At 36.4% G+C, this 17,438-nt stretch overlaps 1 protein-coding gene across 1 annotated transcript in view; it reads right to left on the bottom strand.

Moving 5' to 3' along the window:
* Positions 1-2,505: 2,505 nt before the first annotated feature.
* The window catches only part of SRFBP1 (serum response factor binding protein 1), a 64,417-nt gene continuing 49,484 nt past the window's right edge, over positions 2,506-17,438 (bottom strand). The window contains exons 5-8 of the mRNA XM_056513474.1: positions 6,072-6,153; positions 4,413-5,154; positions 3,974-4,011; positions 2,506-3,280 (exon numbers count right to left, since the gene is read on the bottom strand). Coding sequence (XP_056369449.1) covers positions 3,090-3,280; positions 3,974-4,011; positions 4,413-5,154; positions 6,072-6,153 — 1,053 coding nt within the window. The 3' untranslated portion in view covers positions 2,506-3,089. The remainder of the gene's footprint in view (positions 3,281-3,973; positions 4,012-4,412; positions 5,155-6,071; positions 6,154-17,438) is intronic.

Below are 17,438 nucleotides of genomic sequence, written 5' to 3'. Positions count from 1 at the left end.
CTGAGAATTCCTCCAAGTGCTATTCCTACAGCACAGAACTGCAGTGGATCAGAATCTTTGAAAATACAAAAATGCAGTAAAAATTGCATATGATAATTGCAGAAAGTATATTCAAATCTATTTAAAATAAAGCATCTCCCAGTTCCACCCATTTTTATATTAGATCACCTGCCTAGTATCACAAAATTATCTACCACTAGTCTACATTCACAAAGCATTCACTCAAGAAAGTATTGCTGTAACTGAATTTTCATTCAAGCCCCATTTTTTCCTGATGTAATAATTCCATAAAAACTGATTAAAGAAATATTTATGCCTGTTTGGAAGTCTACAAAATCAATAATATGCCTATTTGCTGTTAAAAAAAAACAATCACATTTAAACGTGTGATGACTGTCTTAAAAGAAGACTGAAAAATCTGAGATTGTTTGTTGGTAAGCCTGAAATGAAAAAATTGCAGCTGAAGCAGTCTAGTAGTATCTGTCGGTAAGCATCTGGCTAAAGACATTTCTTCTCTGGTATGGTGCTGAACTGAAAGGCATGGCTCTCAGCATTTTAAAGTCTAATCATCACAGAAAGAAATAACTTCCCATGTCACTATAAAAATAAATTGGTAGCTCTTTGTGAGAGGTCTCTGTCTAAACAGTGCTACAGATACGAGTTAAGTTAAAATCACATATATGCTGAACGTGTTATGTTGTTACAATGAAGAGAAAACATTCTAAACTTTATCAACAACCTCCAGGCAAGTTCACTTGGTTTATCAGTTCACAAATAAATTGCCCAGTTACACGTAAAAGATGTTATCAAGCCTCCACCATCACTACTCATTTGTGTAATGTATTAAGGCTGTGATCCAGGTGAGTCACTAAGCACCAGCAGAAAGTAGCAGTAACCCATTAAAATATGAAGCAATGCCAGTATCCTAATCTCTCTTCTTTCATTCATGTTCAGTATATGTTATCTTTTTTCTTTTCTTTAAAGTAAGAGCTCACAAGTATTTCTGAAGAAAAAAAGGGATGTTTTGATAAGTCAGGCTTCCTTCAGGGAGAATTCTGTGGCCACAAATTACAGCTGTAATAATGCAGTAAGAAACTTGCTCAAATGCCAAGATAAACCAATGCTCCTAGATCTTTTAAGCACATGCAAAAAAACACTTTACAACATTGGCTCCTTACAGTCTTGAGGTTTTTTCCCAAACTATCTGCAATCTTAGGGTTTTGAACCTTAAACAAGGCACTCATCTGCTAAAAGAAAGGTAATCTATCCATGAAAAACTGTTTACAGCTGATGTCATCTACCAAAAGACATCTCTTGCCTTACACTGGAAGCAGTGAAGTTACATGCCAAACCTTTGTTTGGTGTGGCATTCATCTAGGATTTACTTACTTTTTTAATTTAAAGCTTTAAGGATTAACATATACATCTGAAATCTTGAAGTCTGTAGAAAGCAGGTAAATGCATAGCTTTTTCTGTTAAATATAACCCTACAAAACCACAGTAAACATGTTCCTGTGCTTTATTTTGAAACTTCTGGCCTTAAATTCTGCTCCATACATTACAGTGAAAACAAGAGCAACAAAACCACTTTGAAATGGGAGGTTGTTTGAATTTCTCATTCCTCTGGGAGGCAATGCCATTAAATACAGTATTACATATACTGACATTTGTTCAGTATATAGAAAAAAAAGCCTAAGTGGGGCAAGCCATGCCTAAATATTAATACAGAACAGACCAACTTGAAGGTTTAGTCTTCAGGAACTTAACACAAGATGGGACGTGCAGTATTACCTGGCTTCAGTAAAGGGCTAGGATCCTCATACTGCTGTCAACATTTTCTAATGCAGCCCAGGAGCCTGCTGGCTTTGGCTGACACAGAAAAAGAGTGGGTTTTTCCAGACTGCAGTATGTAGGAAGGCCATCGACACCTTAAGGGATGACATATTCTACAAGTCTGCAGGGATTTAGGAGCAGACAAATCTGAAGAAAGGAAATTGATAAAGGATTATTAAACACCATAAGCTACACTATCACAAGATATCGTTGAGCTGTGAAACTGGAAGCTTGAAGAGATGGGAGCTGTATGACCTATCACTGTGTGCTCCCTCTATCAGCATCCCTTTCTGATTACTTTCAAAGATACCAAGTTAGATGGGCATTTGGGGTGATGCAGGGCTATCCTTAGGCATCTCAAAATGCTACATAAATAGTACAATCCAGTCATTTACCAAGCCTATGAATTGATGTGATAATGAAAGGTAACTATATTGAAATAAATGACACTATTAAAGATTAATTACATCTTCAGAATTTCTTTCAATTAGGTAGTAGGAGAAGCACCTGATCAAGCATTCAATTAACATTTTTGTCATATCCCAATCAGATGAACTCCCAGTGTCAGACTGGCACTTAACAGTCAGATGTTTCTTAGCGTAAAAACTTTTTCAGGTTTTCACATTCTTTCAGAAAGTGCAGGACACATGTATTGAAGAATCCAGACAAATCTACCAGAATAAGACGCCTTTTAATTTCTTCAAATTGGCAGTATAATCAGAGGATAAAGAACATAATTTAAAAGCATATTTTATTCTCTCCAGAAATTTTCATATTATGCTTACAACTGACTGACTTTTCCAGCTAACCAATACACTGATGAGTTTATGAATTCTCTTCAAGTTTAAGAATCTTTTACTTTGTCTCAGCTGAGATGATGTATACAATCCTTTCTTTTGACAACCAAATTATCATATAAAATATGTTTTTTTACATACAAAAAAACCCCTTCCAAACCCCTCTTCAAAAAATCTGTACTATTCCAGGACACAAATTATGTTCCTAAAACCCTTTGATTCACTTTTGGGTACATTTAATGAATGGTAGCACTACATAATGGGACTTATGAACCAACACCAAATGGCCATTACATTAATCAACAGACAGCACACAGAATGAATGAAACTTGGTATTTTGAGATGGCAAATAATACCAGTTGCAATTTTGCAGGTTGCACAGGACATAGACAGTACAACAAAGATGTTTAAACAGCAGTTGCAAAAAATTTTTTCTTTGAACCTCCATTTACATATAGTCTAGTCATCAAATTTAATCTTTTTCCCCTGGAATGCTGTAATTTGAGACATTTGCTCTCTGCGTCTCCTGCTTGCTTCCCATGAAGGATGAAGAGGCTGCTCCGAAAGTGTTTTCTTATTGTTGCATTTAATACCCCCTGAATCTTTTGCAAATGGTTTCTTCTTGAGCCTTGTTTCATTTTTCAGAAAACCTGTGCAAGTACAAAACAAAACATTAACTACATCATGAACCTCCATAAAAATATTCAAACTACCTTGGGATTGCAGGCATTTTCAAAAATTTCATAATGAGCCATGGGGAACACAGTCACCTGAATATTCACATTTTTTCATCCTGCAGCCTGGTAAATTGCCATTCGGTAGACTGCAGATAGTTAGGATTTATTAATATTGATTACACTCAAAATTTGTGTAGATAAACATTCAGCACATTATAAATGTTTTTCTTCACAATAAACAATGTAACTCAATATGACTGAAAATATATTCTCAATCCGATGAACTCTAAAATGGTACCACAGAATATAAACGGAATAAAATATTCCATATTCAGGAACTATTGAAGGAGTTACTTATAAGTTACTAGTTACATAGAACGATCTGGTATCTTTACCTGTGCACAAGTAACATTAACTGACAGATAGAAGAACACTATCCACTGTAAACCTTATATGAATATCTAATATGAGAAAATAGAAAATAGCGCACAATATCCACAGTTTCAAATGAAAGCTGAACAGTTTGACTACTTTAACAACAAATGTTAAAATATGTGCCACAAACTTGAAAATAAACAAATACATCCCATCATGAATAGACCCCAAAGCAAAAAAATTTCAAAATGTTTTTTCTCTCCTAATTTTATCAAGTTAAGTAATACATACCTGTTCTTTCATTTTTGAGAGGCTGGTCTGTAGTATTTCTAAAAACAAAAGAGAAATTAAGATTTTTTTCAAAAAAATTGTAAGACTACAAACACCTATGAATAAAGAATCATCACCAATACACTCATGAAGTAACTTTTCAAACATATAAGCTTCTTTAATACTGCTCCACCCATGTTAACAAAGAAGTAGAAGTATTCAGAAGTGATTGAATTTGGGTGTATGTCTAGTTAGGAATCCTACGGCTAAATTTGTGAATATAAAAAAAAAGTATTGACAAGGAAGCTTAAAAATACTATAGAATAGTTTCTATGAAAACGTTCTAAGGTTTAATGGGCTAAAATTCTCTTTGTTTAATAAAGACTACTAGTAATCACAAACATTCCATTACTGCAAAGAAGGGAGAGAATGGAGAACATAACATGGGGAAAAGGTTTACCTTCTTCTGTTCTGAGATTTCTGACTGGTGGTAGACAAAGAACTGCAGAACACTGACTCCAGCTTGCCTGCTTTTGCAAGTGGCTTTCTCTCTTCCATGATCAAATCTTGCACTGTCCCAGACACTGTGCTCTTTTCTGTTTTCATGACATTTTTCTGAACACTACCTTGTTCTTTTGTTGAAGAAACATTAACTGCTGCTGCTTTTTTCTTTTTTTTCACTTTGCCAATGAAGAAGTCATCATTGCTGTCACTGTCAGAATCTGATGACTCATTGTAAAACCTCTCTTCAGTACTATCATCGAAGTACTCCTTTTCATTGGGATGCTCTTGGTCACTATCATCAATTACTTCTTTTATTGCATTTAATTTGTTCATACTCATATTTTCTTTCCTTTTTTGATAGTCAAGTTTCTTTCCTGCTTTGCTTTGAGTAACTGTTTGCACTTCTACTGCCTGAAATGAAGATTCTTCTGGAGCACATGCCCTCTCCATTTCCACAGTTTTCTGCTTAGATTCACTCTCACAGATCTCTTCAACCACCTTGTCAGTTCCTATTTTCACGCCTGGTTTTGTTTTGTGTTCACATCCTTGCTGTTTCTGAGGCTGCTTATTAGAAGCCTGGTCATCCAAGTTGCTATTGGAATGTTGTGCTGATTTAGGCTGTTCTTCTGACTGATCCTTTTTCATAGGAGTGGCTTTGTCTGGATTCTTTCTTGCATCCTTAAAAGCTTTAACAGCAGCTGTACAAGAGGCAGAAAAATATTTTGTTGCAGCTACACATGAATTTACGTAAGTTATTTTTATATAATAAAATATTTTTGCAACTTATGTGTGCTGTATTGAGCATATTTTGAATGTCCTTATGAATTATTTACCAAACACATGGGACAACAGATATCTTAGAATACAGTATTAATGGAAGTGAAAGAAAAATCCTTGAAAACATTATGAATTAAATACACTACAAAATTTGGGTTAAACTGTAAACTCTTTCAAAAAACAATCTGCAGCTGATAATCATGTTCACTTAGGGCACTACTGTGTAAAATTGCAAACTAATATTATTTTTTTCATATATAATTAAATGGGTATATGATATGCTCATATCAATAACACAGCTTTGTTATTAATGAAGAAACTTGGTGACATTACTACTAGGCCTTGACTGTTTTAAACATTAATTTTAGGTGGAAAATTCCAGTTTCAAGAGAACAAGAGAAAGCCTACATAGCCAGGAAAGATACTCAAGTGATTCTGAGGACAGTTTTCAGGGAAGATTAGGAAAGTAATTCGCAAAACCTTTTAGGTGCCCTCAAAAACCCAGTTGTAATGATCCATTTATGTTCCTATCTAATTCAGAAACACTCCATTACATCTATTTGATTTTTAGAATTCCCATTATAAGCTCTGTTTGTTCAACATCCTGTATTGAATATAAGTAACATTGTAAGCTGTCATATATAAAACCATATAAATTTCAAGCCATATAAATGGTTTCAAGTTTGTGGCTTGGTTCACTTCTGCTAGCTAGGCTAATTACAGAAGCTTTTGGTTTTGTGGGTTTTTTTACTTTTGTTCACATCAGAAATATACATGAACAAGGTAACACACCAGCAACCTACAGATATAGTAAAAACTTCAATAAAATGTTTCATACCTTTAAGTTCAACAAATCTGGGCTTCAAGGTGGGGTGTGTTGCAAGTCTTGCCATGGCTCGCTCAGCTGCAGTACAGTTTGGCTGCACAAGAAAAATTCAAAGGTGTGAAGTCAACAGAACAGCCAACTTGCACAGATCTGTGTCAGTTATGATACAATGCATATTAATGGGATTCTCACCAGGAACAAGTATTTTATTTTTCATGTACTGCCGTCATTCTAAATGCATTAAAATCTGGCTGCCCAAACACTGACAGAAACGTAGCAGATGTACATGTGATATTTCTCACAAAAACATGATTTACATTTTCTTTAAAACATACTGGACACATCATTCACTGATTTTACATTTACTATTTCATACAAGTGCAAAGAAAATTCACAAAATTGCTGAATAAAGAACATCATACTGGTAGAAGGCATTCTGCCTTCAACAGCCTGCAAGAATTACAGTATTGATCCCATAAAAATTGGCAAAATGACATAGCGGATATTGAAGGAATATACAAAAAATGTTGAAAGGCAGCCTCTAACTTGACCAGACAGACTAATAACCTTAAACTTGATGTAGTAGAATACTGGAACTCTGCAAACTGATTCAAAGAAGAAATATGATCTTCTTGCTTCAATTCAACCACAAAAACAACAACAACAACAGCAACAAAAGAGAAAAGAAGGAATTGCTTCTATTCTGACTTCCTCATTTATATACTGGAAATCACAGGCATGACATGTTGTAAAAACCCTCATTTTCAGGTTCTTGTCATCACTCTGCTTGAAAAACAAAATGAAAGTTATCTAAGTCTTTTCTGAAGACAGCTGTCTTCTGTTTTGGTTTTTTTCTGTGTGACTGTTTGTTTGTTTCCTTACATTCTTTTTTGAAAGGAGGAAAAGCAGGTCTAACAGATTTGTAAAACATACGTTTATCAAGAAGATTTCTTAAAGCCTGCAGTGGAATTCTCTGTGAAAAGTCAGACAAAAGACATATCTTTCTCTGTTCCTCCTAGTGGTACTGCAATGAATACATGTCCAAATTATTTCTGTGATTCCAGCTTTGCACTATAGAAGTATCACAGCAGAAGCCACCAGAACCAAGAGATGATTAGATTCATAAAGAACCAGATGAATGCCCTGTGATGCAACCTGACCTGATTTTGGTGCCATCAACTCAACAGTGCATGCTGCCTCTCCTGTCCTAAGCAATCACCATAGCAGATGGAGCCCAAGCCACAGGTGCTACCTGGTAGATAACAAGAAGTGGTACTGGGATAGAGTTAACATGCTTCATAGCAGACAAGATGGTGCTGTGCTTTGGATTTGTGACTAAAACATTTAGAGTTGGCAAACACATCACTGTTTTAGTTACTGCTGAGCAGTGCTTGCACAGCATCAAGGCCTTCTCTTGTTCTGCCTCTACCACACCCCTAGCATGGCAGATCCACATGGACCAAAAGGACATCAAGTCCTTTTCAAGTCATGCCTAGCAATAAAAGTTTGAGGTAACAAAGAGGTATGGGGTTTGTGGTTATGATATTTAGCTTCCCAAGTAGCCATTATGTGAAGTGAAGCCCTGCTCTCTGGATGTGGTTAAATGTCTGCCTGCCAAAAGGAAGTGGTGAATAAATTCCTTCTTCTCCTTTCCTTGCACATACAGCTTTGAATCCCTCCTTGAGCTGTCTTTATCTGAAGAAAGAAGTTTTTCTGACTTCTGCTCTTGGGATGCTCTCCCCATCCTGCAGAGGTGGGGTGAGTGAGCAGCTGCTGGGTGCTTAGCTGCTGGCTGGGGTCAAACTATCACAACACACATGATAACCAATACATCAGCAATTCACATTTAAAGCAGCTGTCATGATCCTCGTAAGACTGCTCAGTGATGAATGTTACTTGTTTGCATGTCCATTTTCTTCCAGTAGGACCATGTGACTGTAAACAGTTACATATTTATTGCATAAAGACAGATGGGACACTTCCCACCAACTGCTAGTGCAGGACTGTCACTCTCAGAGCTTTGGTCTGAAGGAAACAGAGCAAAAGAAGGCACAATAAGAACACCAGTCAGTACTTCTAAATGCAAAAACATTTAATTGGTTTGCCAACCATAAATCTTCTTCCTCAACCAGTACAAAGCAAATCCCATTTTGTAATTCTTTTGCCATAGTTTTAGAGCTTTTAAAGTATAGTCAGCCATATTTCATGTTTGAAGTGCAGAGCATCGGGGAATTCTAGTACTTTTCTTTCCTCTCAAGTATCTGCTACTACAACATTATTTCTTAAGGTCAAAAAATGTTCTGGAAAAGTGTTCTCTCTGAAGACTGTCTATACAGCTATAAGCACTGGCCAGAGGGGATAGGTCAAAAGATGTGTCCATTTCCAAGGGCCACTGACAGGCTTATTTCCAGGCTAGCTTAGCTCTGAATTTTGATCCCCATGTGACAGTGCTGCATGCTGCCACCAGATTCTTGGGACAGAAAGCTCACATTTCTGAAGATCATATGCTATTTTCTTTGGAGATTTTCCTATAGCTGGAAAATCTATTTCTGAACATAATTAATACACTTTTCCCCTCAGCTACTTCCTGTGGGTTTTCAAAGAATATACCATGAAGTTCAGAATGCAGCAGCAGCTTCTGTGCAACATCTGGTGTCTTTTAATTCAAGTATTTATAGAAAAGCTTTAAGCATATATAGGCCAACCCATATGGAATAACCACATTTTTTCCTTAGATTAAAATACTTCACAAACACTACTCACACTGATAGCCACCAGCTAACAAACGCACAATATGATATTCAAATTCTCTGAAATTTCTCATTTGTCTGTGCATGGGTTTTTTGGTTTTGCTTTGGTTTGGGGTCTTTTTGGCACAGCCCATGCTCAATTTATTTTCCCACAAGTATTTTCCAGTATATAAAATGTTACAGAAAAAAACTTAACAAAGAAACATCAATTGTCTTTACAAGGAAGAACACTTTTTTCCCCCCTTCCCATCCCTTGGATGTTTCATTAGATACTAGAATTGTACACATTTATTCTGACACACTCCTGCTACTTCTTGTATTATTTTGCACTACTTATTTTTTATGCAAGAATGTGCTAATACTTTCTACAGGAACGTTCTTCCTTCTTCAGTGTGCAACTGAGGCACTGGAAAATGAACAAAGCAACAGAGCAGTGTATAGTCGCATTTCATAGTGAGAAATTTTAAGTTACTGTGCTGGTTGAGGCTAGGGTAGAGCTTATTTCCTCCCCAGTGGCTGGTATGGGGCTTTGTTTTGGATTTGTGCTGAACACAGGGTTGATGATACAGAGATTTTTTGTTATTGCTGAGCAGGGCTTATACAGAGCTAAGGCCTTTTCTGCTTTTGTATTTCCATGCTGGTGAGGAAGCTGGGGGTGCCTGGGAGGCTGGGAGGAAACACAGCTGGGACAGGTGACCCCACCTGACCCAAGGGTTATTCCAGGTATGGGACATCGTGGTCACTACATAAAGCAGTAGTAAGGGGGGCAAAAGGAGGAACTGGGGGCACACTGGAGTGATACTGTTTGTCTTCCCAAACACATCTTCCCTGTCACATCTGATGGAGCCTCCTACTCTCCTGGAGATGGCTGAACACCTGCCTGGCATAGGAAGCACTGAATTCACTTCTTGCTTTGCTCTGCTATTGCACACAGCTTTTGCTTTCTGTATTAAACTGTCTTTATCTCCCCATGAGTTTTCTAGCTTTTATCCTTCCAATTCTATCCCTGATCCTGCTGATGGGTGCAGGAGTGAGTGAGCAGCTGCCTGGTACTAGGTGCTGTCTAGGGTTAAACCATCTGAAGGCAATCTCCTCTATCTTGGTAAATAATGAATTATTTCTGCAAATATTATTAAAAGCATGTATTATCAAACACTTATGTAAACCCCACATAAGAAAGACAAAATTGGCAAATAGTGGCAATGACTACGAAGAGAATGGACATGACAAACTTACAAAGATGAAAGCAGATTCACAATGCAAGTTTTTCCACGTGCTGGAAAAGGGGTCAGAAGTTTGTAATGGCTCTGAGATCTGGAACCACAGAGTAAAAAGAAGGAGCAGTGGGATGTAAACATCAGGCAGAAGCTGTATGGGTAGAACCTGCTTCATAAAAAGCAGGTAATAAAGTGAGAATGAGAATGAGTGTCTCATGGTCTTGAGGCAGATGGGATTACAGGAGCTGAATGGTATGCCTTGGTAGTATGCCTGAGTAGAGCTTCAGGATGAATTAAAGGGCAGAAACCTGTGATTAATCTGAGAACATGAAATATAGACTTTTGACCATCGCTTTATTCTGAATAATCTTTCTGTTCCAAGACTACTTTTATCTGTACCCTCTCTGCTATAGTTATAATCAAAAACAGGAAAGAGGTCATACTTCTGCTCTTCAACTGACTTCTGCATAAAAGGGAATTGCCTCATTACAAATCTCATCAGAAACAAGGCTGCTATTAGAAGTTATCATAATGTTATTACTATAAGGACAACAACTAGAGTTGCACATGGGAGAGAGTGCTACCAAACTGGCAATGCTTTGTGGCTCTGCATCTGTCATTAGTCAGTTATTTAAAACAACAACATTCAAATGGAGACAGCAAGAAATCCCACCAGAAAGAAAGCAGTACATGGCAAAAACTGTGACACAGAAACCAACCTTGGAGAATGTCATACTAGTTTCTAAACTATCTAGAAGTGCAGTTTAATTTCAAATGTTAACAACACCCTGATTTTAAGAAGAAGAAGAAGAAAAGAAAAAAAAAAAGAGTCAATACTAACTAGAGTAAGCATTAAAAAGGTAACACCTCATTCTGGGCCAGAACAAGATGTCATTGCAATACCCTTTATAGCAGCTTGGGAGAAGAACTCTCTATTAAAAAACTGCAAAACCAAAAAAACCCAAAAAGCCTAGAAAACCTGTTAATCCACACATTCTTTATAAAAACTTATAAAACACTAACTAGTTACAGCTGTCCTTCATAACAGCAGATGTGATGAATGTGCAGTCACAGGGTGGTTGAAGGTGCCAAATCATGGCTGCCACCCAAGTCCATACCATGACCTCATACTACTTTGGAACAAGATTTGAGAGAAGTTACTTTCTGACTGTGAAATGCAGCTAGCTCTCCCTCTTGCTTTATGTCTGTAAGACATACAGCATGTGATTTGTGGCCTTTAGATTTGCTATGGGAGGCAACTGGTTCATGGTATCACTCATGGCAGCACTGCTATCTCTCAGCTCCTGACAGCAAAGGGTTAGTTACTGACTGTGTCTCACATAAATGATGACAAATTATTTACTCATCATCTGACAAAACCTCTCATTTTTATAATAATCTACTACTTTGTTTGCACTCAAGTTTTAACTACTTTGAACATAACACCAAAATGATCAAACAGCTGTTAACTAACATTTATAAAGGCTTAATAGCATGACAGGTGAGAAGTTCTTACAGAAATTAATTCTTTACATATCTCAAGAAATCATCCAAGTTTCAGCAGAATTTTTTTGAATTATATGATATAAAATTTTTAAAATAGGCTGATGAAAAATTTTCATTTGAAACTAGAAAATCTTAACAGATCTAAAACCTTTGCAAAAACTCATCAAGACAATGTTCTGTGATAGAACTACAAAATTAAAATCTAACAATTTCTTAAAAACATCAAGATATACAAGTCAGCTTGTTTATTATTCTTTTCAATGCTTGCCATAGTTTATATTCATTTACATTGTTTTCTTTTATCAAGGTAATTGAACCATGAAAGTATTTGGATATTTACTTTATTTATCTTGAAACCCATGGTGGGTTGACCTGGGTTGGATGCCAGATGCCCAGTGAAGCTGTTTTATCACTCCCTTCCTCAGCAGAACAAAGAAGAGAAAACACAATGAAAGATTCATGGGTCAAGATATGGATGGGGAGAGAACACTAACCAAGTACCACAATGGGCAAAACAGACTCAGCTTGGGGAAGTATTAATACAATTTATTGCCAATTAAATAAGAATAAGGTAATGAGAACTGAAAAATTAATCTTAAAATGCCTTCCTCTCCACTTCTTCCCACGCTCAACTTCACTTGCTATTTTCTCTGTCTCCTCCACCCCAATGGCACAGGGAGATAGGAAATGGGGGACTGTGGGTCAGTTCACATATTGTTTCTGCTGCTCCCTCCTCAGCTCAATGCCTGAAGCACCTCCTCCCCTCCTTCTTCATGGCTCTTTCTCCCACATATTCTCACTACTCTTCCCTGGCTGCAATTGCTCCTGTGCATCCCCTCCCCCATCCTTTTTAACTCTGTTATCCCAGAGGTGCTGCCATCATTGCTGAAGGGCTCAGTCTTGGCCAGTGGTGGGTCCATCCTGGAGCTGGATGGCATTGGCTCCATCAGACACAAGGCAAGCTTCTGGTCCCTTCTCACAGAAGCCAGCCCTGTAGCCAGCCCATTTACTAAAACCTTGCCATGCAAACCCAACACAAAACATTATAAAGAGCATTATGAAACTAAAGACCCATGGCAACATGAGGTGCATGGCAACATGGACAATCTTTTTTCTCATATGTAAAACTACACACAACAGAGGGCAGAAGTCTGAAAAATCTATGAGCTTAGGCTGCCAGCAGCAGCACTGATTCAACTCATCACTGCCTACCACAGACTTGAATCCAGCATCAGGGAACAGCATGAGACACTTCTAAATACTACCAAGGTGCTTATACTGCTCTAGTTTTATTTGGATGTCTGAACCAAAGGTATCCTTTTCCCAAGAGATTTGCTCACTTAGATTCACGTTCCTTTCCACATTCAGTTTGTCTTGTCTTGTTTTCTGGCTTGTCTTTTACCAACAAGAAGTCTGATGTATAAACATGTTTCTATCACTCCCCTTCTTCTTTTAAAATAAGAGCTCCAAATAGGTCATAGATTCAAACAAAAATAGATTATCTGCTGTTCTTTACCATATGCATGATAAGAAATACCTATAATCTAAGCATTTTAAGAGATTCACAGGCTCTTTAAAAAGCCTAGCACGTTGCAGATGTTAGATGACTGTATTTAATATGAGTATAAAAGAGTCAATAGAGTTTCTCTGGACTAACCTGTTACAATTAATTTAGCCAGGCATAGAGGTGTGAAGTAAATGCTTATTTTTCAGATTCAGAAATGGCCGAAGAAAAATGGAATCTTTCATCCCAAACTATCAGAGTGATCTACAGCAGAGTCTGGCATAAACCCCAGACCTGCCCAAGTACAAATTATATACTTAATCTTCTGTACTTCTCTCCTTTTTCTCTTTATGTAAAAAAACTATTCTTATGATTGTTTCAATAAAGAAAAGTCAGGAAAAAAAGGTCAAGATTAAAGTAGGCAAGAATTCTTAATTATTTCTTTATGGAGAACAGGGTCAATTCTAGGTGTAAGTGGAAATATCAAGATTGTGAAAAAATTCAGATGCTTCTAACTCATGATTTTTTCCAAGACTAGTAAGGCAATGTGTCTATAATCATCTCAATGTACACATCAAAACAAACAAACAAACAAACAACTTCTTAAGGTTATGAAAGAAGACAAAGTGAGCACTGTGACAACTCCTCCCCCAAGTTGACCTGTAAGAAAACCTAGAAGAATGCTGAATATTACTTAATGCAATAGAAAACTGTAGATAAATTCCAAGTGGAAGAGTTGTGAAGGGAGTGCTCCCTAAGTTAGAGTCTAAAAAAGTTATTATTAAATATCAGTGATCTAAAAAATATTACATAACTTAAATTGTACATGGACAATTGACCAGGATAAAATACATGCAGTTATGACATATAAATGTAAAATCAAACACAAAGTATAGGAGTACAAATTCTGTATGTTTTTGCTTATTTTTTATATATAGCTTTCTAGAAAATATATGCCTTTTATATATTTTGATATCTGAAGAGCTGAGGCATAGTATTATTATAAAATATATGCAACTTCTCAAATTGCATAAACAATTTTGGGGGAGAGCATAGCTGGCACTAAAAAACCCACCCAAACCTCACACAAAAAACAAAGCAAACACTCCAACCCAAAACGTCAATAGACAATCATATTGAGAGATTAAACTGTAAATCAAAAAAAGATTATACAGAAACCCTGAAAAAAAAGATGTACTTCAGCAGAATAGAAACAAAACACATCTTGGATAACAACAGGCAGTAGCTGTAAGAAAGTTCTTTGCCACAGAATTCAGGTAGTCTTAAGAGAAGAAAATTAAATTTGGAGAATGCATCATAAACAAATTAGCTGGACACCAAGTATATATCAGATCTGAAACCACAAATGACTTTTACAAAAATGTGAAGTTGAGATAATTTCTTGTAACTGGCAATCTTGAACGAGGGTCTAAAAAATAAAAACAGGCTGTTGTTTATTAACTCTGAATAGAGTCTAGCTAAGTAATATAAAAATGAAATCTGAAAGCAGCATTTTTTAGAAAAAAAAAAAATTATTATTTATACTTGTTATAGAATAGAGAGCAGAAACACCAAGGAGACTAACAACACTCAGGCAGTGCTGTAAACCAAGCAGTAAACAGAATTCTCTGACTTCGCTCTAACCTGAATGCATCTGAACTCCCATGAGTCAGATGTGCACTATGGGACTGTCCAAAGACTGAGTGGAGCTCATGGCAGCAGCTAAATCAGTAATACAGGGATGCCCTCTGTATTATTAAAACTATTATAACGGGCCAGAAAGTTCAAAATATTCTGTCTTGGATGAACCAAAGAAGTTTCACAACTGAGACACTCACAACTCTCCCTATGACATCAACATGCTCAGACAAAACTCTCTACCCAACTATGAGGGATGTAATCTTGCGATATCCTTACAATATTTCACTTTAAAACAGATGCTCAAACCTCAAGTCTGATACTGCACCATAAGTATAAATACATATGAACATAAGTTTATAGCAAAGAAAGGAGACGTAGTTGAGTTCTTCAAATTTAAAACAGATGTAATCCTTCAAAACCAGCTAATGTTTCAAAAACAAGCGCTACTTAAATCAGGTATATTTCAGATAATTTAGAACATAAAGGGAAAAAAAATTATCCCTGTGGACAAACCTTGTCTTGCTCAGACCTTTCCATCTGCGAGCATTACCACCAGGGAACATACCCATATATAACTAAAGTATTGTCAGGTTAATGTTTTCAGATAAAACTCTCAGGAGAGATGTACTTCTGTTGAAGGAACTAAGACAGCCAGGGATTTGGAGGCACAGATGACTTAAAAAACTTCACAAGCACCATATACACTAACCAGGGTTAGTCCAGGTTCTCATGTGCTACTCAAGACAGCATTTCTTGGCATACCACATTGCAATTTGCGTGCATGATTGAAAACAGACTTTTTTTTAAAAATATATATGTCTTTCAGACTTTTTCTGAAAAAGACAATGGAAATGCAAGTTCAGTTCACTGAAAAGCTATTAAAACATCAGAGTGAAATATGCCAGTTCTCTGGCCACAAAACCTAGATTTTCCGTCATTAAGTCTACTGACTTAATGCATTCGAGACATACTCTAATGATAAACACATGTCAGATACATATGTAATCCCAGGTATGACCTGAGCACATCAGCAGAGAATGGATGTAAAATGGAGATAATCCTGGGTGTTCAGATTTAAGAGCAGGCATTTCACTATATGCACCTTCTAGGCTATTACATAGTTATTACTTTGACATGCTGTTTTCCTAACGTGCAACAACTGAACCACTGCAATCATCTGGCAGTTATATGAACTCCAAAACCAAGAAAAACTAGATCATCATCACTTGAAATTTAATGCTGTCATACTTCCATTAAGTCACTAGTTACCTCCAGTTTTCCATACTTTGTTTTGCCTACCAATATTGCCAGAGAGGTGCAATAGGCTGTAAACTTATGCTGTTATTTTATCAAGCTCTAACATTTTCACGTGGATGGCCTTAGCAGCTATATTCACTGGCATTCCAATAAATGAGAATTTTCTTTAAAAATAATTCCAATAATTCAGGAACATCTTCTACAGTTTCAGGGAACAGTGGCTCTAGAACTTCTCTTCTAGTTTTCCAGTGTTAACAACAGATAGATGCGCTTCCTAACGAGTTGAAAAAGCCTTCTTAATTCCATAACATTTGTTTTAGTTTTTTTATTTTTAGAAGTATCTACTTCTTATTAGTGAATTGGGCACTTAAGAAATTTACCTGGACAGGAGAGATAGGAAGAAATCAGAATAATGTACTTTATTTTTACATAATATATATATGTAATGAAAAACTGATAGAGTTTCGTTTGTAAAAATAAGAGGAGCATAAGATACCAGCAGCTGGTTTTCATTTTCAGAAATATCAGGAATGTCAGATTTTTTTTCAGATTTTGCAATGCAATTCTGAGTCACACTACAAAGCAAATATACAGAAAGATTTTTCCAGTTAATAATGCACAAGGAACTGTTAGACTTTAACATAAGTAATCACACTTGTTTATATAATATTAAAGATATCTTAACACTTAAAATTCTCTTAAGCAAGCAACCACAACAATGTTTAAACTCATGTAAATTCTACCTTATGTTGTATCCCTGCATTTCTCTTCTAGTAAGGAGTGCACTCACACTATCATAGTGCCAACTCTATTGTGCTTCTCAAAACAAGACCAAGACATAATAAACTATGGCCATTTTCCCTTCCAGGGTTCACTGGTCTTTATTTCTCATATACACACACTCATGAAAAAAAGCCTTTCTGCTGGAAGTTAATGCTCTTAAAGCCAGCTACAGGAACCTTAATTGAAATTACCCAATGAGTATCAATTCTCAGAGGATTTACAGATAGATGACAAGAAGAGGAAACATTTTGCTTTGTCATTTGGTTGCACAAATCCATCTCCCTGCCCCTTCATGCGGATCAACTTTACAAACTGATTACTTTCCCTATGGATACATAAAAGATACAATACAAAATTTCTGGTTTTAAAATTAAGAATAACTGAATTAAGAATAACTGAAACCACTCACTCTTATTATCTGTCCTAAATTCGTAGCTTCTCTAGTCTCATTGAATACTGTACTTTTGTGACAGTTGGAACTTCCAGCTAAAACACTTCTGAGTGCTTTTTTTTTCTGGTAATATCTTAGAGCTGTTAATGTACAGTGCTTCACAGAAAGTACCACTCTTGTGCGTGTACATCACACCCCAATATCCCTGTAAAGATGGTAAATTGCATAAGGTATCTGAAGACCTGGTTGAAGAAGGGTATCTTCAGTGATAACAATACATGTCAGGAATTCTAGTTCCCTGCCATTATTGTTTTCAGTGCAAGGGTTAAT

This window comes from Oenanthe melanoleuca, chromosome Z (assembly GCF_029582105.1).
Source record: "Oenanthe melanoleuca isolate GR-GAL-2019-014 chromosome Z, OMel1.0, whole genome shotgun sequence".
In the NCBI taxonomy this organism is placed as follows: Eukaryota; Metazoa; Chordata; class Aves; order Passeriformes; family Muscicapidae; genus Oenanthe; species Oenanthe melanoleuca.
This window is presented reverse-complemented; position numbering and strand designations above follow the sequence as displayed.